General features: G+C 49.8%; 1 protein-coding gene across 6 annotated transcripts in view; it reads right to left on the bottom strand.

The window, feature by feature from the left end:
- Positions 1-17,294: 17,294 nt before the first annotated feature.
- ADAMTS17 (ADAM metallopeptidase with thrombospondin type 1 motif 17) overlaps positions 17,295-27,437 on the bottom strand; it is a 396,657-nt gene continuing 386,514 nt past the window's right edge. For 3 of the 6 annotated variants that reach the window (XM_044933289.2, XM_044933288.2, XM_044933287.2), the window contains exons 22-23: positions 21,368-21,569; positions 17,295-20,251 (exon numbers count right to left, since the gene is read on the bottom strand). In XM_044933289.2, coding sequence (XP_044789224.2) covers positions 20,085-20,251; positions 21,368-21,569 — 369 coding nt within the window. In that variant the 3' untranslated portion in view covers positions 17,295-20,084. Of the gene's footprint in view, positions 20,252-21,367; positions 21,570-24,451; positions 27,057-27,437 lie in introns of those variants that run through there. The other 3 variants (XM_025271613.3, XM_025271612.3, XM_044933290.2) reach the window with 2 other exon arrangements.

Below are 27,437 nucleotides of genomic sequence, written 5' to 3' on the forward strand. Positions count from 1 at the left end.
GAGGCAGAGGGAGAAAAACCAAGAGAAGCATAGTTAGGAGAGGGGCCGGAGGTCTTTGCTGCTTTCACTTTCACCCCTAGTGTGTGGTGTGACCTTGGCAAAAATCTGTACTCTCTAAACAAGCCGGGGAGTGGGAATCTGCTAGCTAATGCTTTGCATATGTATGTTGCAAGGAATAATGAGACAGGCTCCATGAACCGTATTTTGTCCTTGAGGGACAAACAGTTCAAACTATTTATTTTAGGAGAATGGCTTAACCAACTCCTCTTGCTCAGCCCAGAAACACCCCCGGCAATCCTGGCATGGGCTCTCAGAAGCAATGAAGCCTAATTAGGTGTCCTTTCCTGCCTGGAAACTAGCTGCCTGGAAACTGCCTGGAAACAGGCAGCTCCATGCAGATGGCAAATGCTGTTGATCAGGCATTCAGGGTCCCCTGTGTCTGACCACAACCACCTCTTGTCCTCATTCACTTATTGAGAAGTCTTTACGAGCCATTAATCTTCATCAGGCTCAGTGGGCTTGGGATGCAGGACTAGAAACATACTGGTCTTTGCATCGCTCTGTTCAACTCCCGTTGTTCAACAACACTACAGCCTGAGTTCCAGCAACTTTTCACCCATCTCTGTTCCCCTGCACAGCCTGTCCCTCCTGCCCAGAATGCCCTTTCCTCTCCTCTGCCTGCCAAATCCTTACTTTCCTTCAGTGTCCTCTCTGTGAGGTTTCTCACATATTCCATAAAGCAGAGTGAATCACTCTCTGTTCTTGTTTTGTGAGAGCCAACAATAAGAGTACCTCCCTGGCTGGGGCATTCCTGCTGTGAAGGTGACTGCATTCCCTGTCTGTACAGTGACGTCCATCTGCAGAGTGATGGATACCCCTCACTCTCATTACTCTTCATTTGGGTAATGAAGAATAAAGAGAGTAATATCTTTTCATTACTCAAAGCTGATAGGACTTCATTTCGAGGTTCTTTCACCCCAAAAGCTGTCTCCAGACCTAGATTCTGCAGCCAGATTTCCTATAGGCCTCTGGGGGGTGGTTTTGAATTCTGATAAGGTAACATGCATTGTGGCTTATAGGACCCTACAGGTCCAGGGTAGGAGACAGGAGGTCCAAAGGGCCAGGAAACGAGATAGAGTAAATAGTTTGGTGTTTGATTTCCTAGTGTTTTTCTAAGGACAGCCACCAAGAGTCAGGTGCATTTTTCACCCTGGGAGGAAGTGTAGGCCACGGGTCAGCTGAGGGCAGGCTGGCTGAGCGCAGGAGATGGCCACTGACCACTTGCTTGGACACAAGCCTTTGACCTTTCTGCTTCCCTTCCGTGGCACACAGGCCCCAGAGTGTCCACCTGTGGGTGCTGTCTGCATCCTCCTAAGAGTCAGAACCACTTTCCTCTTCTCACATGTTGTAAAATACAATGCCCTCCTAGAATACATGAAGTACAGCAAGACTGACTGACCAGGAGATGACTGCAAATGACAAGAGTGTTTGTGACTCACAGTTCCCAGGAGAGGGGAGCAGGCCATGCCACTCAGGGCCACACAGGAAGCCCTGGGGCCCGTCAGGAGTCAGAAAGTGTAGTGGGCAGATATGGGGAAAGGTTTTTTCTTTTTTTGGCAAAAGCCTTTACTGAGGTTTCTATAGGAAGAAACAGGCGAGGCAGGGTAAACTGCCTTAGGATTGCCTGGTTAAAATGATTTCAACTGCGGAGGGGTCTAAGGGCTGTGATGTGCTTAGTCGCTCAGTCATGTCCAACTCTCTGCAACCTCATGGACTGTAGCCCACCAGGCTCCTCTGTCCATGGGGATTCTCCAGGCAAGAGTACTGGAGTGGGTTGCCATGCCCTCCTCCAGGGGATCTTCCCAACCTGGGGATTGAATCCAGATTTCCTGCATTTCAGGCAGATCTGAGCCACCAGGGAAGCCTAAGGGCTGTCCCTCGTTATTCCCACCTGACCCTGGGGTGCTCTGGCAGGTGGAGTGGCCCAGAGTGTGAGAGCCTGATGGAGGTGGTGGCCGGGGATGTGGGCTGTGGACTGGTTGGTTTTCATGTGAGGAACACGATGTCAGACTAGTCTAGGAATTGGCTAGCCTTGGGAGGGGCATTCCCTTCAGGGTCAGCTGTCAAACCCCAGATGTCAAAGCACCAGAAAACAGAAAAGACACGGATGATACACGTCTCAACCTGAAGCACACGGCTCACTGGCCTTTGTGGGTATGCACCCCAGCACTGGTGGCCTGGACATCCTTCACAGACAGGCACAGCCCTCATGTCACTCCCCAGCTGCACCTTGAGTGGGGGGCCTGGGACCACACCCCAACAATGCCCAGCACCTGCTAGGCTGTGGGCCTTGAGAGACTCTAGGAGACAGAAGGGGGAGGTCATGGGGCGCTGAGGGCCATGAGGAGGAGCTGTTGGGAGGAGGATCCAGGGCAGGGGTGTGTGTGGATGGAGGGACAGGAGGGAGTGGGTGGCGTTCAAAGGCACAGGTGAGAAGTGGTGCCCCTGCCTGGAATTACTGTGCCACATGGAAGAAACCAACTCAGGTGAAGGTGAGAGTAGATAACATGAGATTCTTAGGAGCCAGCGTAATTCAAAGAATTGTACCTGGAGTTACCTAGAAGATTGTGATGTGGCGTTGCTGGGCCCCACCCCACAGCCAGGGGCTGGGCCGAAGAGTTGTCCAGACACGCCAGAAGAAAAGGAAATAGAGCAGGATCTGCGAGAGAACAAATTTCGTTAGTTTCGTTAACTATCTTTAACCCTGTCGCATCTGTGGACTTAAATATTCACAAGCTAAAAGTTGAGAGCCATGTCTGATTTGGTGGGAGTTTTTAGGACTTCAGGCCTGGGAGACAGTATCTCAGGTAACCCTGAGAGAACTGCTTCTAGGAGGAGAGGGAGGATTCAGGTTATTCAGAGGTTTTGCAACAAAGGGCAGGTAGTCTGAACATCAAAAGATTATTGTTCATTAAAGAAAACCAGATATCCCAAATTAAGGAATTTAGCACTATTTTATGAATGGGAAGATGCAAGAGTCTGGGCTCACTGAAATCATTCCTTTGATATGCACCTCAGCTGTCGGGGCCAGTACACTCTTTTCATATCTTGAATTTACTTTCCTCGGGGCTCACCTTTCGGAGTGGCTGCAATCTGATGGCCGCTAGATGGCAGGTATTCTTCCCTTTCTGAGTTCCCTCAGGGCTCACAAGCTCACCACCCATGGTGGCTGCAATTGCTGGTGACTACGACATCCTTGGGAGAAGGCAGTGGCACCCCACTCCAGTTCTCTTGCCTGGAAAATCCCATGGACGGAGGAGCCTGGTGGGCTGCAGTCCATGGGGTTGCTAAGAGTCAGACATGACTGAGCGACTTCACTTTCACTTTTCACTTTCATGCATTGGAGAAGGAAAGGGCAACCCACTCCAGTGTTCTTGCCTGGAGAATCCCAGGGACGGGGGAGCCTGGTGAGCTGCCGTCTATGGGGTCACACAGAGTCGGACATGACTGAAATGACTTAGCAGTAGCATGACATCCTTGTTAACTGATAAGGCAGGAAGTATTCCATTTTTCACATCTCAAAGAACTACAGGAAGTGGCCTCCAGTGGAGTGTGCAAGGACAACGTGTTATTGGGGCAGAAAACTGTGATCTATAGAGCCAACGTTAGACTGGTGACCCTCATACTCCAGGCTCAGACACACTTCCCACTGTGTCATTGAGAACAGGCAGAGGAAAGGGGCACCATTGCTGACCCAGGGGCCCAGATAGCCCGAGTGTTTTAGCCAGTGGCAGTGACCAGAGACCCGCCTGGCAGAGATGGGCCCAGTGCCTTCCTGAACACTGAGCTCAGTGCCACGGTGACAGACACTGGCAGTCCATCCCTGGAAGGACTGACCTCTCATGCAGTCTCTCCTCTGCCAGTGGGCTCTTGTCCACCCAATGTTCTGCTGGGCCTGAGGCTGAGCCTGGGGAGGTCCAGGTCCTGCCTACGATAGCTCTCGGCCTCACAGGGAGACAAGTGACTGCTGGATCAAATGCTGGGATCTGAGTCAGAGTGGCCAACGCACGTCAAAGGGCGCAGGGAGAGGCAGTTTAGGTTGAGGGTACAGCTGTGGAAGGCTAGAGATTTGAGAGTGCTTAGAGAAGGGCTAGCAAATATTTTCTACAGAGGCGCATGTTATGCATTTTAGATTTTGCAGACTGTACAGTCCTCCTCCTGGGCTCTGTCTTTGCTGTGCACAAGCAATTGCAGGAGACAGACTAAGAGGTATACGTGGCTTATTCCAAGTAAACTTTCATTATAATGACAGCCAGTGGGAAGGGACTGGCTGGTGAGCCATAGTTGGGCTTCCCTAGTGGCTCAGACAGTAAAGAATCTGCTTACAAAGTGGGAGACCTGGGTTCAATCCCTGTGTCGGGAAGATCCCCTGGAGGAGGAAATGGCAACCCACTTCAGTATTCTTGCCTGGAGAATTCCATGGACAGAGGAGCCTGGCGGGCTACAGTCCATGGGGTCACTTTTACTTTAGGAGCCCTGGTAGCTCAGATGGTAAAGAAAGTGCCTGCACGCTGACTCCTGACTTGGAGAGTTGGGGGCTCACAAGCAGGCCTGGGCGGTGTGCAAGAGAGGGACAGAGGGGCCGGTGAGCCAGGGATGCCTTTGAGCAGGGAAGCAGTAAAGGGAGGCCTTACTAGATTACAGTCTTCCAAAGGTCGCTTTAGCATTGGTGTGGCGACCAGTGGCTGCTGCAATGGGCCTGAAGCAGAACAGTGACCCTGAGGGTGGCGAAGAGGGGCAGACAGAAGAGCGTTAAGACAGAAAGTGACAGTCTTGGGCTGATTCTCAGGTTTCTGGCTTTTGTATGAATGGATGGGGCCACAAACATGGAGATGGAGCCTGTCAATTACGGGAGACTCTGTAGAAGGACAGTGCTGGCTTCCCACTGTGTGTCCCAGGGGACCCCATCAGGGGCCTGAATAGCAGTGAAGTCACCGTGGCTGCTCTCAGCCCTTCGGAGAGAGGGCTCCATTCCCTCGGGGCATCTGCTGTCAGGGGACATTTGTTCCTCTTCTCTTTGGTTACTTTTAAGATTTCCTCTTTATTCTTTTGTTTTTTTAAACTATCTTTAAAAAAATTATTTATTTGTAATAGAATAATTGCTTTACAATATTGTGTTGGTTTCTGCCAAACATCAACATGAATCAGCCGTAGGTATACATAGGTCCCCTCCCTCTTGAACCTCCTTCCCACCTCTGACCCCTCTCTCCCCCCAGGCTGTCATAGAGCCCCAATTTGAATTCCTTGAGTCATACAGGAAATTCACACTGGCTATGTATTTGACATATGGTAGTGTATATGTTTCCATGCTACTCTCTCCATTCATCATACCCTCTCCTTCCGCCCTGTCCCATATCCATAACTGTTCTCTATGTCTTCATTTCCATTGCTGTCCTGCAAATAGCTTCATCAGTAACATCTTTCTAGATTCCATATATGTGTGTTAGTATACAATATTTGCTTTTCTCTTTCTGACTTACTTCACTCTGTATAATAGGATCTAGGTTGATCCACCTCATTAGCACTGACTTAAATGCATTCCTTTTCATGACTAATATTCCATTGTATATATGTACCACAGCTTCTTTATCCATTCATGTGTTGATGGACATCTAGGTTGCTGCCATGTCCTTGTTGCTGTTCAGTCAGTCGCTCAGTCGTGTCTGACTCTTTGTGACACCATGGACTGCAGCCAGTCGGCTTCCCTGTCCATCATCAACTCCCAGAGCTTGCTCAAACTCACGTCCATTGAGTTGGTGATGCCATCCAACTATCTCATCCTCTGCCATCCCCTTCTCCTCCTTCCTTCAACCTTTCCCAGCATCAGATTCTTTTCAAATGAGTTGGCTCTTCACATGAGGTGGCCAAAGAATTGAAGCCTCAGTCTCAGCATCAGTCCATGTCCTAGCTATTGTGAATAGTGCTGCAATGAACGTTGGGGTACATGTGTCTTTTTCAGTTATGGTTTTCTCAGGGTATATGCCCAGTAATGGGATTGTTGGGTCATATGGTGGTTTTATTCCTAGGTTTTTAAGGAATCTCCATACTGTCTTCCATAGTGGCTGTATCAGTTTACATTCCCACCAACAGTGCAAGAGGGTTCCCTTTCCTCCACACCCTCTCCAGCACTTATTGGTTGTAGATTTTTTTTTTTTAATAATGGCCATTCTGACTGGTGTGAGGTGATGTCTCATTGTAGTTTAGATTTACATTTCTCTAACAATGAGCAATGTTGAACATCTTTTCATGTGTTTATTACCTATCTGTATGTGTCTTCTTTGGAACAATGTCTGTCTAGGTCTTTTCCCCTTTTTTGATTGGGTTGTTTGTTTTTCTGTTATTGAGTTGCATGAGCTACTTGTATATTTTGGAAATTAATCATTTTTCAGTTGTTTCATTTGCTATTATTTTCTCCCATTCTGAGTGCTGTCTTTTCACCTTGTTTATAGTTTCCTTTGCTGTAAAAAAGCCTTTAAGTTAAATCAGGTCCCACTTGCTTATTTTTATTTCCATTATTCTAGGAGGTATGTCATAGAGGATCTTGCTGTCATTTATGTCATAGAGTGTTTTGCCTTTGTTTTCCTCTCAGAGTTTTATGGTTTCTGGTCTTACATTAAGTCTTTAATCCATTTTGAGTTTATCTTTGTCTATGGTTTTAGGAAGTGTTCTAATTTCACTCTTTTTTGTGTAGCTGTCCAGTTTTCCCAGCACCACTTATTGAAGAGACTACCTTTTCCCTGTTGTATATTCTTGCCTAAGGTGTCCATAGGTATGTGGGTTTATCTCTGGGCTTTCTATCTTGTTTCCATTGGTCTATATTTCTGTTTTTGTGCCAGTACCATACTGTCTTGATGACTTTAGCTTTGTAGTATAGTCTGAAGTCAGGAAGGTTGATTCCTTCAGCTTCATTCTTCTTTCTCAAGACTGCGTTGGCTATTTGGAGTCTTCTTTGTTTCCATACGCATTGTGAAATTTTTTGTTCTAGTTTTGTGGAGAATGCCATTGGTAATTTGATATGGGTTTCATTGAATCTGTAGATTACATGTGGTAGTATAGTCACTTTCACAATATTGGTTCCTCCAACCCAGGAACATCTTTCTGAAAGATTTCCTCTTCATTCTTGATTTTTGCAGTTTCACTGTGATTGTGAGGTATGGATTTCTTTCTACTGTTCACTATTCGTGATGCCTTTTGATACGAGGACTCATGTCTTTCTACAATGCTTGGACCTTCTAAGTTGTTATCTCTTCCAATATGGTTCCTCTGCTATTTCTTTGTTCTTGACTCTGGAGCCCCTGTTAGACAAAAAATGGACACCTTTCAAGGTATATTGCTCTTTCTTAACTTTCAAAAATTTCATTTAAAAATTCCTTTGCTTCTCTATACTACCTCTGGGCTAAAATTCTTCAATCCTACCTTCCACTAATGAATCCTCTGTTTGATTCCTTTATCTCCAGAGTTTATCCAGTGTTTTGAATTTTCCATTTTCATTTTTGACTTTGCTTGTCAGTTCTGAGTTTTCTTGTTGTTTTTTTCTTTTCTATTTGATTTTGCCACATGACTTACCGTTTCTTTAAAATGTATGTTACTCTTTGATTTACCTGTTTGAAAATCCCAAAATAGCTGTGTAAAGGTCCAGCTTATATCTTCAACTGGCTGTGTGCAGACAGATATCCACCCATCACAGCCAAGGAGCTTGGTCTGCAAAGATAAAACCACCGAGGACTGTTCAATGTGGTCTGACCCCTCAACACACTGGGAAAGCCCAGATGATGTCATCATGAAGTGGCTTTTGTGATGTCAGAAGCACAGAATGCACTTGAGGGTATTTATGAGGGAGGCACACCAGTTTTGAGAACTTGGCTTTGCTGAGTTAGACCCAACTGAAAGATAGCGGATCTGATTTCCTCTTGGGCCAAAGTTTGTTTATCCTGAATTCAGAGCCAATGGCCCTATTACCTTTGAACCGACTTAAATATTTTTCCACATTTGGGCAGAGCCACTGTTTGCCAAAAGAAGGTACAACTTCATATTGCTGTGATTCTCTGAGGACAGGGGACTGTACATCATTCATCTCTCCCTTCACCCTGCCTGGACTGCACTGCTCAATAAAAATTTAGTGGCTTATGTTGTAAAATGATGGTTTAACATTTGAATCATGATATACATTTTATATATCAGCACTTATATACATTCAGATGGGTGTTGTGGCCTTTGGAGCCTCTGTCCTGACTGAGCAGCATGGATGCAGCGATGCTGCTGATTGAATCGCTCTCAGGCCAGTGTAAAGGCCACAGTAGACTGCCTCCAGTTACGCTGTGGTCACACTTCACATGCATGCATTATACGTGTGTGTTTTTCCACTAGGTATATATAGAATAAAAACAGAATATATCATAATGTGCATGGATATATTACATGCTTATTTTATAAAAAAGCAATACTGGCAAAACACATTAACACATCAAATTAACCCTGTTGCAACACTTACAACAGGCTCTCTTCCATTTACTGTTGTTGTTGAGTCACCCAGTCATGTCTGACCCTTTGTGATCTCGTGGACTGCAGCACGCCAGGCCTCCCTGTCCCTCACCATCTCCCGAAGTTTGCTCAAGTTAATGTGCATTGCATTGGTGATGCCATCCAGCCATCTCATCCTCTGATGCCCTCTTCTCCTTCTGCCCTCAATCTTTTCCAGCATTAGGGACTTTCCCAATGAGTTGGGTGTTTGCATCAGGTGACCAAAATACTGGAGCTTCAGCTTCAGTCTTCCCAATGAGTTTTCAGGGTTGATTTCCATTAAGAATGATTCCATCTCCTTGCTGCCCAGGGGATTTTCAGGAGTCTTCTCCAGCACCACAGTTTGAAGGCATCAATTCTTTGGTGTTCTGCCTTCTTTATAGTTCAGCTCTCACAATGATATGTGACCACTGGGAAGACCATAGCTTTGACTATACGGACCTTTGTCAGCAGAGTAATGTCTCTGCTCTTCAACACACTGTCTAGGTTTGTCATTGCTTTCCAGGCAAGAAGCAAACATTTTCTGATTTCCTGGCTGCAGTCACCATCCACAGTGCTTTTAGAGCCCAAAAAGAGAAAATCTGTAACTACTTCTACATTTTCCCCTTCTATTTGCATGAAGTAATGGGGCCAGATGGCATGATCTTAGTTTTTTATAAATATTTAGTCTTAAGCTGGCTCTTTCGCTCTCCTCCTTCACCCTTATTAAGAGACCCTTTAGTTCCTCTTTGCTTTCTGCCATTATAGCAGTATCATCTGCCTATCTGAGGTTGTTTGTTTCTCCCACCTATCTTGATTCCAGTTTGTAACTCATCCAGCCTGCCATTTCTAATGATGTGCTCAGTTCAGTTCAGTCCCTCAGTTGTGTCCAACTCTTTATGACTCCATGGACTGCAGCATGCCAGGCTTCCCTGTCTATGACCAACTCCCAGAACTTGCTCAAACTCATGTCCATTGAGTCAGTGATGCCATCTAACCATCTCATCCTCTGTCATCCCCTTCTCCTCCTGCCTTCAATCTTTCCCAGCATCAGGGTCTTTTCCAATGAGTCAGCTCTTCACATCAGGTGGCCAAAGTATTGGAGCTTCAGCTTCAGCATCAGTCCTTCCAGTGAATATTCAGGACTGCTTTCCTTTAGGATGGACTGGTTGGATCTCCTTGCAGTCCAAGGGACTCTCAAGAGTCTTCTCCAACACCACAGTTCAGAAGCATCAATTCTTCAGTGCTCAGCTTTCTTTATGGTCCGACTTTCACATCCATACATGACTCCTGGAAAAACCATAGCTTTGACTAGACAGACCTTTGTCGGCAAAGTAATGTCTCTGCTTTTTAATATGTGTGCTCAGCATATAGGTTAAACAAACAGGGTGACAACAGACAGCCCGGTTGTACTCCTTTCTCAATCTTGAACAAATCAGTTGTTCCATACAGAGTTCCCTTTACTGTATCCCAGTTTAATAAAATGGCATTTGGCTTCCAGTGAGGTTTCCAAATCTTTCAGTATTTGATAGATCAACAATTATAATCATATGTTGACTTTGCAATATATTCTTTTAATGATGTGTTAATACATAGCAATCTTTGGACAGAACTTCCAGAAATGCTGTTTTATAACTATCAACTGACGCCTTAAATCTAACCTCCGTGGTGAGAAAACCAATAGCTGGAGATATATCATTAGCCAAAGGATTGCTGAAGGTGTGATTGGCACATATAGAGTTAAGCTAGAAATGAGACCCCAGAGACCTCTAAAACTTCTAAAGAGCAGTTAGTTTGCAAGGATCCTGGATAAGTGGTTTGAGAGTGAAATTTTAAAGGGTACTTGGTCATCTAAGGGCTCTGTGAAAATTCAGTCCCTAGAGAAGTTTATCATTCCTTGGGCCCTTGGTGGAAGTTCTTACAGGGACACAGAGTCAGAAGTAGAAAGTCATTTGAAATTGGAAAGAGTGGGGGAAAATTCAGGCAGTGGAAAGAGAAGGAAAAGAAAAGGAGAGATGGATATAGGGAGGATAAATGAATAAATGCCAGCCCAAGAAGGAGACAGAAAGTGAGGTAACAAGGTGGAAAGCGTGAATAAGAGAGAGAGGGAAGGAGAAACAGATCATGGAAGAAACAGGAAGGAGCCTGCTGGAAGCTGGAGGGACGCTCCCGTTTCCCCCGAGCCTCACACTTAACCCGACTGCCATGTCTGCGCATGCGCTCTGTGTACTGGGCTGCAGGACTGGGCAGGGCCCCAGGCAGCCCTGCCAGTATGCTGGGCCTTCTCATTGCTCCATCAGAAAGGGGTTTTTCCTTGGCTCGCCTGGGCTCTATCTGCCAAGGAACCCTTTGATTCACTGGGTCATTTACATTTTTCTTAGCGTGGTATGGGTTCCTTAAACCTGAGTATCTAGTCTTTTCCAAGGGAAACCTCAGTGTTCTAAGAAATTCCAGGAGGAAACTTTCTAATCTCTTGGTCATTTTTGAATGTTATACCCTGTAATGCTGAAGCTGCTCGGGATCTGAAAGCGGTTATTTTTGAGAAGGCTTCAGAGCCAAGGGAACGCCAGTGCCATAGTGCATGGGGAGGGGGTTGGGGGGCATGTGATAAGAGTGGTCCTGCTCACAGAGCCCCTCAGGGAGCACTCCTGTCGCACAAGAACCCGGCCAGGTACGGGGATTGTCCTGGCTGAGTCCGGGAACCTTGTTGTGTTAAAGTTTTATTCCAGAAACACCAGATGGTGGCACCACAACGAGCTTCACAAAATCCTCAGCAAACCAGGGACTTTCTCTTCCTCCTGAGTCCGTCACTCTCCTCTTTGAAAGATGAAAATGAAAGAAAACAGCTTCCAGATCACCATGGAAACCACCTGAAAACACCTGTCTCTGTTGGCAAGGGATGGTTGACAAGGGGGAGAGTTTGAAAAACAGCCAACATCTTGTTCTCATGACTTACAGCTAGTTGTCCAAATATTTGTATCATTTAAGCCACATGCAAAAGACTCATTGAATTCAGAGTGCACTTTTCTTGTCCAGTATAAACATCTTCTGGTACAGTCCTGAACGGATCTGAAAAGAAACAAGTTATAACCAACAGAGAATAAGCATGCTTACTCGGGGCATGCCTGTGCTGGGAACCAGGGGTCCAGCCATACACAAGAGGACCTGTTCTCTGGCCTGATGAAATTCACTTTCTAGATGGGAAAACACGCACGACGTAAGTTTAAAAGTTTACAAAATAGTGATAGGTTAGGACAAGTATCGAGGAGGGAAGGAAGACGGCTGTTGGGCCGAGGAGCCCACCTGAGATAGAGTGCCGGGAGCAGCTGTCTGCTGAATGATATTTCAGCTGCGACACAAAGGGTGACAATGACCAGCCTTGGGAATATCTGGGGGCAGGCGGGGACATTGCAAAGCGAGGGAAAGACACCTGCAGAGGCCCAGGCGTGGTGACGAGGGCAGAGGAGCCTGACAAGGGGTCTGTGGGCTGGTGTGTGTGTGTGTGGGTGTGGACATAGGTGGGAGAGGACGACAGCAGGGGCCCCGATCACACTGGGCTTGAAATGCGAAAATTCCAGGGCCGAGTAGCTAGTGAAGGGTTTTCAGTGGGGAAGGCCAGGACTTATGTTTCTGAAGTCTTACTCTGACTGGGGTGTGAGAATGTACTGGAGTCAGGTGGGAGGGAGGTCGTCAGGAAGCTTTGGTGGGGTCCCGGGGCGAGGTCTGTGACATGCACAGTGGTGGCAGCGAGACAGGAGGCAGCAGACAGATCAGAGACTTCACCTGGAGGCAGAACAAATGGTGTTTGTGGTTGTGTTAACTGGGGATGGATGACCCTGAGGTACTGATGGGCAGTGTCTGACACCGAGATGGGGAAGCCTCCAGAGTAAGAAGACCACGTGAGAGGAAGGAGACTGCAGCGTCCAGGTCTGAGGCCTGCAGTGGGTGCTGCGGTGTGCCATGGACGCCCCTCACGGACTGCTTACCCCCAGCTTCCGGCAGCGTCGGCAGACTCACAGCTGAGCCCATCCCGGCCCTCACCCTTAACGTAGGGGAACTGACTTTTGTGCAGTAACACTATTTTTATCTTTCTTGATTTTCACAATAAAAAATTAAAATGAAAAAAACAAAACAAAACAAAACAAAGGCCTTACTTCAGCTGTGGAGGACCGTCAACTTCAAGGCTCCTCGTGGGACCAGCTGAGCCTCTGTTATGATCACAGTAGAGTTCCTCATCTCCCTGTGCCCAGCCCAGCTTCTCTCAGTCCATCATGTGCCCAGGGGCACCTGCCATGAATATTCTGCCCACACATCTCCACACATCTCAGTTCCCAAGAACCCAAACTAAGACAGTTCCAGGAACCAGAAATCCCAGGAATTTAAAATCCTATGGGATTTTAGAGCTTCATCACCTGCCAGCTATAAGGACACCAGGCCCTTGGCATCTGAGAAGGGTCACGATTAAAACATTGACTGGCGGTGCAACATCTTGGTCATCTGAGAAAAACAGAAATAGAAATTGTAAAGCAAAGAAATTCAATGACTGTTGCTGAGCATAATGGATGCGCTGGAGAAAGACAACAAAGATGCTGAGAATGATTAATCGTTAATTTACCTGCTGCACACGGGATCCAAGTTGACATTGCTGCTGGGGCCCAGAATCTTCTCCTGCTTCCCCTTTTAGAGTGAGGGGGGGATGGGGTTCATGCAATAAATGGAGTCCTGGTTTGAGTTTGGTTCACAGTGGGCCCAGTGGGCCCTTGAGGTCACCCAGTGATCATTTCCTGTCCCTGAATCTACACGTGGAAAGAATGAAACCTGGTCCTTGGCCTGTGGGAGAGAGAACTGTTATGGGAGGACAGGTTATACTGTGAAACTGCCTCCCTCTCCCCAGGCAAGACAGGAAGTCAACGACAATATTGTGACCTGGTGAGACAGGAATATTTTAGTGAAACACTTAAAGACCTCGTCATATCCCCCTGTAAGTCAGTCTGGGGTTGGGTCCTGTCACATGACAATGAACTACCACAGTCGAAACCAAGAACGAGCCCCTAACTCACCGCTGTACAGATTAACAAGGTTCAGACACAAGACATACGGCTGTTGAGCTGGGGAGCGCATTCTTTTCCATCCTTTTAGAAAGGAGACCCAGTTCATGTTCATGTGTGAGACACCAGTACCCACTTATGCCCAGTCGCTCCCGGGGCTATGTTAACTCTCCCACACTCTGATACAGCATAGCCCCGAAAGGCCTGGACTGTACACACCTTCCACAGAATCCACACGGACCCACTGTGCCCATGACATTCAGTTAATCAGACCAGGTAAAGAAGAAGAGGCCTTAGTACAGCATCTGCCCTCTAGAGAGTATGAGATAAGCCCCAGGGAGAATCAAGCAGATATCAGTGAAGTTTTCAGGAGTCCAGTGGTCTGGGGCATGTCAGGACATCCTCTCCAAGGAAAAGGGCACTTGACGGAACCTTGCTTCCCTTTCCATTCAGAGTGGATTACAATAAGCAGAGAGCCTCTTTGGGGCTGGAGGCAGCCCAGGGAGAATCATTCCCCAGCAGCAGGGCTGAGCGTAATGGGACTGGCCACATGAGCGAGGCTGGACTTCAGAGCTGAGGTGGACAGTGACTGCCACGTTCTTCCCCTTCCCGTCCGTTTTAAATAGGGAGTATCTAGAGTGGTGCTCCCAGACCATCCCACCATTTTCTCTTGGGTGTTGAAAGCTGGGTGGAGATAATCTCTGTTTTGAGTTCACTGCTCTTACAGTTGAGAGAGAAACTGCTTCAGAAGCTGTACCTGAGGATCCACTGTGGGTCTGCACCTGCATTTAACTTGGATGAGGTGATCCTGGACTGGGAGCCTGAACATGATGCTGAAATAATATGAGGCTTTGGGGGTAGGGTGGCAGAGGGGTGAATGCATTTTGCATAAGGAGGGGTGTGTGTGTGTGACTCTTCCCTCAAATGGCCACAACAATCTTTCCCATCTGATGCACTCATCCAGAACCTTTCCATTCTCTGAGCAAGAGGTGGACCCTTTGGCCCTCCCCTTGAAGTTAGTGGGCCTTTGTGAGGATGGTGGAAGTGAGGCTGTGTAACTTTTGAGTTGTCACATAAGGGGACATAGTCCTCATGAGCGTCCCCATTGCTCAGGATGTTTGCCACTGAGACTCTGCCATCATACTTCAGGGTGGCTAAGCAGCCCCTTGGCAAGGCCGCTTATAGGTGTTCTGGTCAGCAGTCCTAGCTGAAGCTCTTAAGGCTGGCATCAGCTGCCAAATTTGCAAGTGCCTGAGCCTTCTGGTAGTCCCAGGCTCTACTTGTCCTCGGAGCCACCCCACACGATGTCACATGGAGCAGAGGTGAGCCGTCGCACTGAATCTCTGGACTGGAACCCCTCTGAGGGGCCATCCCAGCCCTGGGGCTTCCCGTGGAATTGCCTGTACATGGGCAGAGAGCACGCATGAATATGGAGGCTGAGAGAGAGACCAGGAAGGAAGAGGCTAATTTGGGAGACACCAGAATGTCAGTGGTTGTAAAAGCCTTGAGTGGGTGACATGACCCAGGGAGAAAGGAGAGAGAGAGAAGGGGGTGTAGGACTGAGCTCTGGAGCACCCTGTCATCTAGAGAACTGCCGGAGGAAGGGGAGCTAGGGAATGGAGGAGGGGAAGTCAGGAGAGGGGGACATCCCAAAGGAGAGCGTTGCTGAAGATGTCTGCATGTCATGCCCAGAAGGTCACTGGGGACCTGTCAAGAACAGCTTCTGTGCAGGGGGCAAAAGCCAGGGGAGAGGTCTGGAGAATGAATCAAAGTCTGGAGGTAGAGAGGGAGTGCAGAGAGGCAGTGGGAGCTCAGTTGCAGGTGTGAGGGTTGGCCTTCTGTGAGGACTAGGTCAGCTGTCAGAGGAGGAGGCTTCAGATGCAGGCAGATTTGTGTCTAGAAGCAGAAACATAAGGGCTTTTCCAAAAGTCTTTGCAGATGGCGAGCACCACTGGAAAGGGTTTCAGTGCCAAGCCTTCTAGCCTGTGTCCAGAGGGCAATCAGTAGACCCACAAGGGAAGTCCTGAGCTTTCCTTCTCAGAGTTCCTGTGGCTCTCTCTTGTTCTCTCTTGTCCAGGACTCCAAGCTTGTCTGAGGGGCTGGGGGCACCAGAGCAGGTCTTTGGTCCATTTGTGTTCTCAGGGGCTCCAGGAAGTGCTTGATTCCTAGTAGAAGCTCACCCAACACTTGCTGATTACTTGCTTGTCATTTCATTCTAACATACTGGAATCTAAGCAGCTTATAAAGAAATTATATAGCATCAGAACTGTTAGAAGTTAACCCACCAGAGATAGGAACTCTCAGGGCAAGGAGAGGGTTCTAACCGGTCCTGGAGGCAGGTGGCTGATGGTTCGTGGGAATTAATACAAGCTACAGGTTTCTTGCGGAGAAGGCAATGGCACCCCACTCCAGTACTCTTGCTTGGAAAATCCCATGGATGGAGGAGCCTGGTAGGCTGCAATCCATGGGGTTGCTAAGAGTCAGACACGACTGAGCGACTTCACTTTCACTTTTCACTTTCATGCATTGGAGAAGGAAATGGCAGCCCACTCCAGTGTTCTTGCCTGGAGAATCCCAGGGATGGGGGAACCTGGTGGGTTGCCGTCTATGGGGTCGCACAGAGTCGGACACGACTGAAGTGACTTGGTGACGGGGGAACTATGGGGAGTTAGCTACTGGTTAAACAAATGGTCTTTATTTTGTGAAACTTCTGGGTGTTGCTCCAACATTAAAAAGAGGCGTTCTGTCTAATGAAGCTCTGGGGGAGCTCTTTCCCCTTGATGCCAGGAGGAGCCAGTTCCCCCAGGGGCAGGTGCCTTGACAGCCCTGCTCTGCATCAGGCCCAGCGGGGCTCCAGAGGTCCCTGCTGTGATGGCGTGGTGCCCGTGCTGAGCCCGCAGCCCAGGGGGTCAGAAGGGCCAGGTCTGCCTCACACCTGCAGGAGGAGAACTGTCAGCAGGATTAGGAGGCGGGCTAAGGGTTGGAGAAGGCAATGGCACCCCACTCCAGTACTCTTGCCTGGAAAATCCCATGGACGGAGGAGCCTGGTGGGCTGCAGTCCATGGGGTCTCGAGGAGTCGGACATGACTGAGTGATGTCACTTTCACTTTTCACTTTCCTGCATTGGAGAAGGAAATGGCAACCCACTCCAGTGTTCTTGCCTGGAGAATCCCAGGGACGGCGGAGCCTGGTGGGCTGCCGTCTATGGGGTCGCACTGAGTCGGACACGACTGAAGCGACTTAGCAGCAGCAGCAGCAAGGGTTGAAAGGGCAAGGTTGTGGGGAGCAGGCACGCATTCTGGTGTGACGGGGCCCCATGCAGAGGGGTCACTGCACCCCCATGGAGCCTGGGCGAATCCTCCAGCGAGGTGGCTGCTCTGTGTCAGACTCTCAGACTCACGGTACAGCTGTCAGACCTTTGTGTCTCCACCCAGGGTTCTGGAGGCGCACAGGGGAGGCCCAGGACTGAATGGTTTGCTAGCGCTCCCTCCGGGAGACGCAGCCACCCGCCAGAACTGCCTTTACCAGCGACCTCTGACAGTGTCCACAGCTGTGGCCGGCAGGTTGCGGTTCCTTGCAGCCAATCCCAGGCAAGCAGGGTGACCACTGCAGAAGGGAAGGACACAGCCTCCATCCGCCAGCCCTCGAGGACTGGTTTTTGTCTTTTACTTCACAGACAGCTTAACATTGTTATGGAAGAACATTTTATTAAACATATTCAACTCACTTCCAATGAAATGATTAATTTTTCATTTACAGTGGTGTCCAATGTTTGTCTTCTGCTCTTTTTTTTTCCTTTCAAACCAGCACCAAAAAGTAAAACAAAAATACCATGGGTACAGTACGTAAGTTAACTAATGGAAAATATATACATTTGACTCTGAAATGAAGAAAGAGAACAAAGCAATGATATTATTGCCATTGAGGATCTTTCCCTGTGTTCTGATAATATCAAGCCATGGTCAACCGAGAGGGTTTCATTTGCACCAATGAAATAGCACCATAAGATTGTGAGAGTCTGTAGTTAGTGACACATTTGTGCAACCAAAAAGGTACAGTACTTGAGTGACAGTACAGGGTATTGTTAATAAAGAAACATCGCTGTTGCAACGACAGGGTTTCATTGTCTTCTGTACAAAGTGGAGCAGGAATGCCGTGACGGCTTCACCGAGATCAACCATTGTTTGTGCCGTGAACAGAAGGTGGGCTGGTGAATTTCAGAGCGACAGTGCCAGCAAGAGCTGCAAGAGCTCAGAAAAACCCGAACTTCGGGGAACCAAAGGGATGTTTAATGATAACTGAATTGATCACTTGCATTCTGAGGGTGTGGGGCCCTTGCCAGGGGCGTCCAGTTGATACAGCCAGGGTGGCCAGTGGGGAGACTGAGAAGCACCAGGAAAAGGGCTCACCTCTGGGCCATGCACAGGCCTGCCCGGCTCGGGTGGGCCCGTGGTTCCCATACAGACAGCATGCAAGGCTGCCCTGACTTCTTGGCTGGCTGCCCTGATTCCGCTCCTCAGCCCCGGAGGCTGAGAGCTTTCCGTCCATCCACGGTAAAGCACAGCCCATCTGGGGCTGGGGGAAAACTAAGCCCTAGCTCCCCAAGGCTTTGAGGGCCTTGGGGGAGTCTGCTGACGGCCAAGCCGGAGCAGGGAGGACAGCGTTCTGCACAGGCCCTGGGCAGCCGCAGGAGCTCACCCTGCAGGTGGGCTGCCCAGCCTGGCACCCTCCGGGGTCTTGCCACAGAGCACCTAAGGAGCTTTCTCAACACTTCTCACAGATTCAAGTGGAACTGAACAGATGCCCGGCCATCCGACCACTTCTCTGCCTCTGGGGTAGTAACAATCAGAAAGCAAAACAAGCCCGCAGGGCAGGCTGGACAGGGCAGAGTGTCTCTTTCTGATTTAAGCTGACTCCAAAGTTGTGACGTCAAAAACAAACACAGATACATAAACACAGCACCAATAAATCAAGAAGCACTTGGAGATGATCCCATGGAGATTAGCCTAAGTAAGATCCCCTCTGAAATAAGGGAGGAGAGAGCGGGTTTTTCATGATAAAGTCCTTGAAGAGAAGTACCCATCAAACACCCACCGAGCTGGCCAGCAGACCAGACCTCCCAGTATGTCAGGTCCCCTTCCCCCAGCTCCCCGGCGGGCAGGGTCCTACCTACCATCTTTGTGCTTTCACACACTCCTGCGTTCAGAGAGGGCCCAACTATGTTTTGAGGGGTAAGGTGACTGTAGGAGGCAAACGCCTTCTTCAGGCTTTTCTGTCATCCTTGCCCCACTAAAGTGGGTCAGTAACGACAGCATGACAGTGACGAACACTGCACGGTCTGGACCACAGGGGACCGGGATGAGCACACAGCCATCCTGGGCAGGGGGCACTCCTCCGCCAGGCTGAGTGGTCCTGGAGGAAACCCGCTCCGTGTCAGGGTGAAGCACCAGGTCTGAGCCTGAGTCAGCGCTTCCAGGAAGGACCAGCTTCAGAGAGATGGCCAGGGTCAGCGCAAAGCCATCTCTAACGGGTGCAAAGCTTCGTGAAGTACTGGCTAGAGCAGAGGTCCCAGGGAGCAAAGAGGGAGCGCCCCACCCTCACAAAGCTGCGCTGAGCTCACCTCTATGCAGGCAGCAAGCCCAAGGCTAGACCAGCACGTGCCTCCGCACACAGCACCTTGAGGAGCGGCTCGGTCTCCCTGTGTGGGGGACTGCAGAGATCTGAAAACTAGCTGCGTCCTCTAACCCAGACACTACTGGAACATTCTCCCCCATGTGGCTGCTGTGCAGAGCTACGTAGCCCTGGCATCCTTGGTGGTTCACACACACTCAGCCTCCCAGGGACAAGACCTCCGAGGAGAGACCCAGGACCTAGAGAGCACGTTCCCTGACCGGGCGCAGCGTCACGTGGCGTCCTGGTGGAGTCCGGGGAGCTCCGGCAGCGCCCCCTCTCCGGAGAAGCCTCCTCCCATCCAGAGCATCACTGGCTTTGAGAATAAAGCCTGTTTTTAAAGGAAAGCATCTCATTTTTTTGGATATCCTCCCCCCGCCCCCCCTCCACCCCCACCCCACGGTACATCGAGCACTGGGAATTCAAACGTCAGAGGAAAAGTCAAGACAGGGGCGCCCGTGACGTCTCTCTTGACGACCGTCTGTCAGAGGTGTTCCCTTTGAGGTACGTGGAACTTAGAAATTACAATTATTTTGTGACTCATGCCTATTTTTTTCCTTATCGTAGAAAGCCATCCAGTGGCTGTTAACAATATATTAAGTATAAAAGCACTAAGCAAACGTCAAGTCCACTCTCAAGTTCTATGCAGTCGGATTCTCGGGACAGCCTCCTGGGTGAGCCACGGTGTGCCTCGGTGGGTCCCGGCTGCCCAGGACTGGTGGGCTCTCAGGTGGTGGGCTTTCATCTAGCCATGCAGTCAGGACTCAGACCTCGCGTCGGAGCATCGCGGGACCACCGGGCTGCCTGTCAGGAGCTCGGCGGCGGGGGCGGCTGGCGCATCTTGTTCGCATAGAAGTCCCTGCACGTCTGGCAGCAGCGCTGGTACCACCGCATGTCCTGGCAGAGGTTCTTCTCTCGGATGACCCTGCAGTACACTGTCCATTGGTCCCGTGTGCATTTGTAGGTCAGGGCAGCTAAGGGGGCGGTGGAGAGAGAAAGACCAGGGGTTAGGGGTGCCTGCGGATGACACTCTCAGGCCGCCCTCCCCCACGTGGATGCTGGAACCCTGCACAGACTGGGGGGAACACGCCCCTTCCAGGGCTGTAGCTTTAACAAGGGACACTCTGGGTCCAACCTGACCATTTCGGGGTTTGGTGCGAGGGCACTGCCACCCCTGCTTCTGAGCTAAATGGCATCCACAGTCGTTTTATGGGAGAGGATGCAATCTGTTGGCATTTATAAAACAGAAGGGCACAGGGAGTGGACATCCAAGGGCCCACAAAAGCACACGGTCACAGCACAAGCAAGTGGCCTGAATCTCCCTGCTCTCGGTCATGCAGAGAGACACTCCTGCCTGATCGAGGATACCAAGGAGGGCTGTGCATGCCAAAGCCTGGCAAACACCTCGGCAAGCTTGAAGACCACCCCCAGTGAAGCTTGTTTGGAAACCCCTTAACGTTGGTGGCACCCCAGCATTAGGGAAAGGGGCTCTGGGTGGGAAACTGTTCCTGAAGGATTTCTATTCAGAAAAGCAGAAACTTTTTCAGTGAAATCATCAGATCAGCACTAGACATTCTTCTTTTTGGGCCACCACTGGCTGGGGACGTGGCCAGGTAAAGGGCTGGGTTTGGAGCACTCCAGGCCAAACTGCTCACACCAAAGCTCCCTGCCAAATTGAAGGCTCCAATCTGACAACACCTCTGCTTTCTTCTGGAGCATCAGCTTCAGGAGCATTCCATGTATGTATCACCCAGATTTCATAAATGACAGATCCTTCATTTCCTGAGTAAGTACCTCCCTTTGCCTTCTTCATGCAGAGAATCCCAAAACATTTGAGGAGCATTCTCTCATGTTGCCCTTTGTTGGGAGAGGGGCTTAAGGGTTTGAGGCATCTTTTTCATGACAAGGAATGAAATTCCATCTCTGAAACCTCAGATCCTCTCCAGAACTGACACATGTTGGCCTCTCCAGAGCTCAAATAAAGCCCATGGAGCACACTTTCTGGCTTACAGAATTCCCACCACCAGTGGGGACTCGCTGGCCAGGGGGTGCAACAGCCCCAGGAGCGGGGGCTCAGCAGAAGCACTCACCGAGGCGAGGGGAGGTGATGGTGTTCACGTTGATCTTGTCATTGCAGACTTCCTGGTGGCACTGTTTGTAGGCGGCTGGCTTGGAGAGGGCGGGGCACTCGTTGCCATGGCGCCCGGTGACCTTGTGCATGCACTGCACCACCCGGGACTGCAGGCCCTTCCCACAGGTCGACGAGCACTGCCGGAGACAGGGAGAGCTGGGCTGGGGACAGCCGAGCCAGGAGCTGAGCTCGGGCTGAGGGGCTTTGACGATGCCACTCCTGGGCCTGGCCCCTGCATGTCATTCCTAAGTGCTTGAAATAATTGCTGTACAAGAGGGCTTGGCTGCATACCAGTAGCCTGATGGAAGACTGTTTCAAGATGTTACAGACTGCATGTCTGGGTCCCCTCCACCTCCAAATATTTACATGTTGAAGCCCTAATGCCCTTGTGTGTGTTAGTTGCTCCGTTGTGTCCGATTCTTTGTGACCCCATGGACTGTAGCCCACCAGGCTCCTCCATCCATGGGATTCTCCAGGCAAGAAAACTGGAGTGGGTTGTCATTTCCTTCTCTAGGGGATCTTCCCAACCCAGGGACTGAACCCAGGTCTCCCCATTGCAGGCAGATTCTTTACTGTGTGGGCGGCCCAGGAAGCCCTAACCCTTAGTGGGATGGTATTTGAAAGTAGGTCCTTTGTGAGGTAACCGGGTTTAAATGAGGTCATGAGGGTGGGGCCCCCATGATAAGATTAGTGTCCTTATAAGAAGAGAGAGAGAGATCAGGGTTCTTTCCTTCCACCGAGTGAGGACACATGAGAAGGCGCCTGTTTGCAAGCCAGGAAGTGGCCTCTCACTAAGAGCCAAATATGCTAAGCACCTTGACCTCGGACTCAGCCTCCAGGACTATGAGAAATAAATGTCTTGTTATGCAAGTCACCCAGACTGCGGTATTTCATTACAGCAGCCTGAGCTGACTAAGACACATTGCTGAAATATTAATTTATGCTCATTGCACTTCACCTCCCACCGTCTCACTCCTGTTCCAGAGAACCAGCTGGGCTTTAAAATTCTCCAGATAGTGAGCAGGGTGGTGTGCTGGCACCCAGGAAGGGACTGAAACTGAGGACCGCAGGGATGTCCCTGGCACTTTGTGCCACACAAGGCTCCCAGGCATTTGCCCAGCCCTGGATGTAGGGAGGAACCCAATAACCATGGGGTTGAGTTTCCACAAGGCTGGAAGGGTGGGGCTCAGAATTAAGTAGAGATACAGGAAATGAAGATGTGCAACCTTTCTTGCATGATGGACTCATGGACTAATACAGGGGCTAACAGTTTCAATTTAGACACTCAATCCCTAGTTCTTGGCATTTCCAGCATTTGCAGATGGCTAAAATCAAACCAGTGGAGTTTGGCAGACCATCCCGCCCTCCCATAGAGAGGCCTTATAAGACTGTGTGTCCTGTCTCCTGCCCTTCCTCTGGTTCCCCCTTGTGCCCCTTAAAGTGTTTTACAGGGAACCTGCCGGGTATCCAGCATCAGGATTCCCTCCCCCAATCCTGCTTGCCAGCTCCTTGCCCTCACTTGCTTTCCTGGGAGCCCCTAGAACCGTCTCTCCATTAAGCTGTTCAGCTCCCGGCCAGAGAGCCTGGTCCACACACACTCTCTCTTCATCTGGGCTCCACTGACATGCACACAACCTGTGGCTTAAGGGCTCTGAGGGCTTTATTCAGCTTTACTCTGCAGAACCTGAATAAGCAAAGACCACAGGTGCAGCAGCCCAGCCGGGGTGGGCACGGGCACCCAGCGGTGAGAGGGGAGCAAGGCCTCTCTGAATGCCACGCGTAGTGAGGATGCCAGGTGCCACCTGCATCATGTGTCTCCCCATTTCTCCCCTTGGTCGCCCCTGGCCTGTGCTGGAGGAAGCGCCTTCTCCAGGGCCTGGGAGGAGCCCTCCTGCACAGGCTCGGTGCGGAGTCCTTCATCCGTGAGAAGCGGCCATCGTCTGTGCTCCCAAAGGGGCTTTTGCGCCCCAGGTGAATTCTTCTGCTTTCTAGTCTAACAAGCAAGATCACAATTTTCTTTTTTCACTTTAGAAAGATGAAAGGCTCAGAGGGCACAGTGCTCTGATGGGGCACAGTCTTTCCAAACCATAACCGACATAGGAAAACCACAGTGCCTCCTTCCCCCCCCTCCTCCGCTGAGGGTCCTGGCACGTTCAAACCAGAATGGGCTCTCCCTGAGAGGCAAGGCTGTGCGCCTTGCTCCATGTCCATCTTCTTGGTAAGGCCATTTGAGGAAGCTCGCAGCTTGGAGATGCATCCCTCGCGCATGATAAACGTACATTCCTGGGTTCCGCCCCAGAGCTCAGGAGTTGGTACAGGAGCACAGGGAAGTCTGAGGGGTGCTCTGTGGAGGGAGGACGTCACGTGAGCAGGTTCCCACAGACTAGATACACAGAACAGGTGCCACAGCCATGTGACTTCTGCCTGGAGGGCATCCCTAAGGGAGAGGCTGCAGGCTGGGGATCTGCTGCGTGGGGTTACCTGGAGAACTTGGAAAGATCTTGATGCCCAGACCCAGTCAGTATCCCTGGAGGAGGCACCAGGCATCAGTGTTTTTCAAAGCTCTCCAGGTGACTCCAACAAGCAGCCAGAGCTGAGAACCTCTGACTCATCTGGATTTCTTCCCTGGGTCCTGTGTATAGTGTGCAGAGCTCTGTTTTCTTACAAAGAAATAGTCAAGTATTTGTATACAAATATGTGTAATTGGAAAGGACTCTGATGCTGGGAGGGATTGGGGGCAGGAGGAGAAGGGGACGACAGAGGATGAGATGGCTGGATGGCATCACTGGCTCGATGGACGTGAGTTTGAGTGAACTCCGGGAGTTGGTGATGGACAGGGAGGCCTGGAGTGCTGCAATTCATGGGGTCGCAAAGAGTTGGACATGACTGAGCGATTGAACTGAACTGAACTGATGTGTAATTAAGCTTCCTAGGTGGCACCAGTGGTAAAGAACCTGCTTGCCAATGTGGGAGATGTTTAAGAGGCATGGGTTTGATCCCTGGGTCAGGAAGATCCTTTGGAGATGGGAATGGCAACCCACTCCAGTATTCTTGCCTGGAGAATCCTATGGAGAGGAGCCTGGCTGGCTACAGTCTATGGGGTCACAAAGAGTCAGATACAACTGAAGTGACTTAGCACAGGTGTATAATTAAGCAAGAACAGATGTCCACCTGCAGTCCCAAATATTAAGTTTATATAGAGGTGATATGCTGCATGCTAAGTCACTTCAGTCGTATCCAACTCTCTGGGACCCTATGCACTGTAGCCCTCCTCCAGGGGATCTTCCCAACCCAGGGATCGAACCCATGTCTCATATTTCCTGCATTGGTAGGCAGGTTCTTTATTACCAGTGCTATCTGGGAAGCCCAGAGAGGTAAGAGGTGTGCTCAAATACTAGAAGTGAAGCCTTTCATTCAAAATTATTCTTGGAAAAGAATAAATTGCCTAAGTAACAACAAAACCTCTCACAGTTCAAGACAGGGGTAAGGGGTGCCCTCAATTATTTGTAGCAAGAACAGCTGGGGGTAAAAGAAAAACAGAGGCAAAGAAATTTAGCTTTTTTTCTTCTGGAAGTAGGACATTATAATCCGTTAAATTATGAGGGAGGGTGGTGTAAAAATGTTTAAAAATCACTTGAAAAGTAATCTGGGAAGTGGCTATCTGCAGAGACTGGAAGTCCACAGCGACAGGGTGAGTGAAGGAAATGGCCCAGGGTCCTGTGTGCTTAGTTGCTCAGTCGTGTCTGACTCTTTGAGACACCACAGACTGTATGTGGCCCACAGGCTGCTCTGTGCATGGGATTCTCCAGGCACGAATCCTGGAGTGGGTTGCCATTTCCTTCTCCAAGGGATCGTCCCAACCCAGGGATTGAGCCTAGGTCTCCTGCATTGCAGGCAGATTCTTTACTGTCTGAGCCACCAGGGAAGCCCAGTTCAGGGTCCTAACACAGTGCGAAGTCCTACGAATGAGAGCAAAGCCTTGCCTGTTCTAAGTCACGCCAACACGGAGCAAGGTTACCCAGTGCAGAGCAAGGCCATGCCAACCTTGTGAGGGAATACCCAATGAAAAGAGTACATCCAAAAAGAGGCGGCATCTCAGTGGATGGGGATGGCAGTGCCTGCGCACTGGCAAACTGAACACGGGATCAGAAGGTGGAGTGAGTGATGAAGAAGACAGATGCTGCAGGTACTCGGATGCACTTTACAAAATTGCTTACATTCAACTGTTTTCGACTCCGCAGGAAATAGCAATTTATCAGGTTCAACTTCGTAATACAATAAAGACAGAAAATAGCAGTATAAACATAACATGTAAACTTTAAATATGAACATATAATTACATGACTAAGTTACATATTTTAAGTAGGCATTTGACTAGTCCACCTACACCATTAAAGACTTTTATATTTAAATTGCTCATAAATTTTTTTAAAGCCCTGCTCCCTGGGAAAGCATGTGTGTGAAGCCTCATTCCGGTGACTACTGGGTACTTGGGGAAGAGGGGGCCATGTGTGCTACTGGACGGACCACTGGGCCTCGTGGCGTCTTGACTTGGCTCACCGGTGCCACCTGCCGTGGGAGACACAGCAGGAGGAAGAGCGGGGTGTCCTGGTGCTCCCTGGAGAAGGAGGTGGGTAGGCCATGGTGGGGTTTCTGGGTCCCCAGGCTAACAGAGAAGGACCTGGGACTCTGGTCTCACTTTCATGGGCCCCCTGACTGCGAGGTATGCAGACCCTGCCAGCAGGGCACTTCCTGCCCAATGCCTCTTGCAGCTGTCATTATTATTTATGTGCAATCAGGGCAAGGGCTCAATCCTATGGCCCTACTAAAATCACACGCAGAACTCATAAAGCCTCTGGTGTGAAAGGACCAATGACCGTTGTAAAATTCAAGAGCCTGGGGCAACCTGGAGACTAATCTGCCCTCTGAGAGTTCTTAGTCTTGTTTATTAACATGCTCTGGGGCTGTGCTGGGGCAAAGTACTCTGGACGCCTCCCACCTGTGTATGCAGCTTATTCTGTCTGTGGGCTCGGCTGTAGGATTCCACAACAGTGTGGAACATTTTACAAACATCCACTGAGATAGACGGCTGCCAGAGTCTTGCCCAAGGTTACAGGTAGTGAGTGGGAAAGGAGAGACAGGACCCCAGCTGCCCCATCCCATGGACCGAATATCATCTTCCTGTATGAGTTAGAGGATGTACTGGATGGAGCTTCTGTGGGGGACCAGGAATCAGAAAACAGGTGATTGCCCAGATCCACCATTTCGTCGTTATTTTTCCTAGCTCAGTCACTGATGTTTTTCCCGGTCTGTAAAAAGAACTGCCCTATGAGATCTCAGCGGGTGTCTCCAAAGTTCTGCAGAGGCTCCAGCATCTGTCCTGATGGCTTTCAGCACCTCCAAGAGGCAGGGCCGGGCCTCATGCTCAGCTGCTGTGGGGCCTGCTGAGATCCTGCAGACGCTGCCCCTCGTAGGGATCTGCCTCGAGGATTTGGGCTTCCCTGATAGCTCAGCTGGTAAAGAATCTGCCTGAGATGCAGGAGACCGTGGTTCAATTCCTGGGTCAGAAAGATCTGCTGGAGAAGGGATAGGCTACCCACTCCAGGATTCTTGGGCTTCCCTTGTGGCTCAGCTGGTAAAGAATCGTCCTGCAATGCGGAAGACCTAGGTTCAATCCCTGGGTTGGGAAGATCCCCTGGAGAAGGGAAAGGCTACCCACTCCAGCATTCTGGCCTGGAGAATTCCACGGACTGTACAGTCCATGGGGCTGCAAAGAATCGGATACGACTGAGCGACTTTCACTTTGGGTTATGCAAGATTTTAGCTGCAGTCCTGAGGGCTGCTGTTCACACAGCTCTGGGCTGTGAACGGCATGTGCTCACTCGAAAGAACCTTTGAGAATGTCGGGTGTCTGCATAGCCTCCTGGGAATGGGGCTGAGCCAGCCCTGCAGAGGCTGTTTTGAGCATCAGGTGAGGAGACAGATGGGTTGCAGAGTAGCCCGTACAGAAACCATCCCATTTTTGTTCA

Source organism: Bubalus bubalis, chromosome 20 (genome assembly GCF_019923935.1).
Source record: "Bubalus bubalis isolate 160015118507 breed Murrah chromosome 20, NDDB_SH_1, whole genome shotgun sequence".
NCBI classification, from domain to species: domain Eukaryota; kingdom Metazoa; phylum Chordata; class Mammalia; order Artiodactyla; family Bovidae; genus Bubalus; species Bubalus bubalis.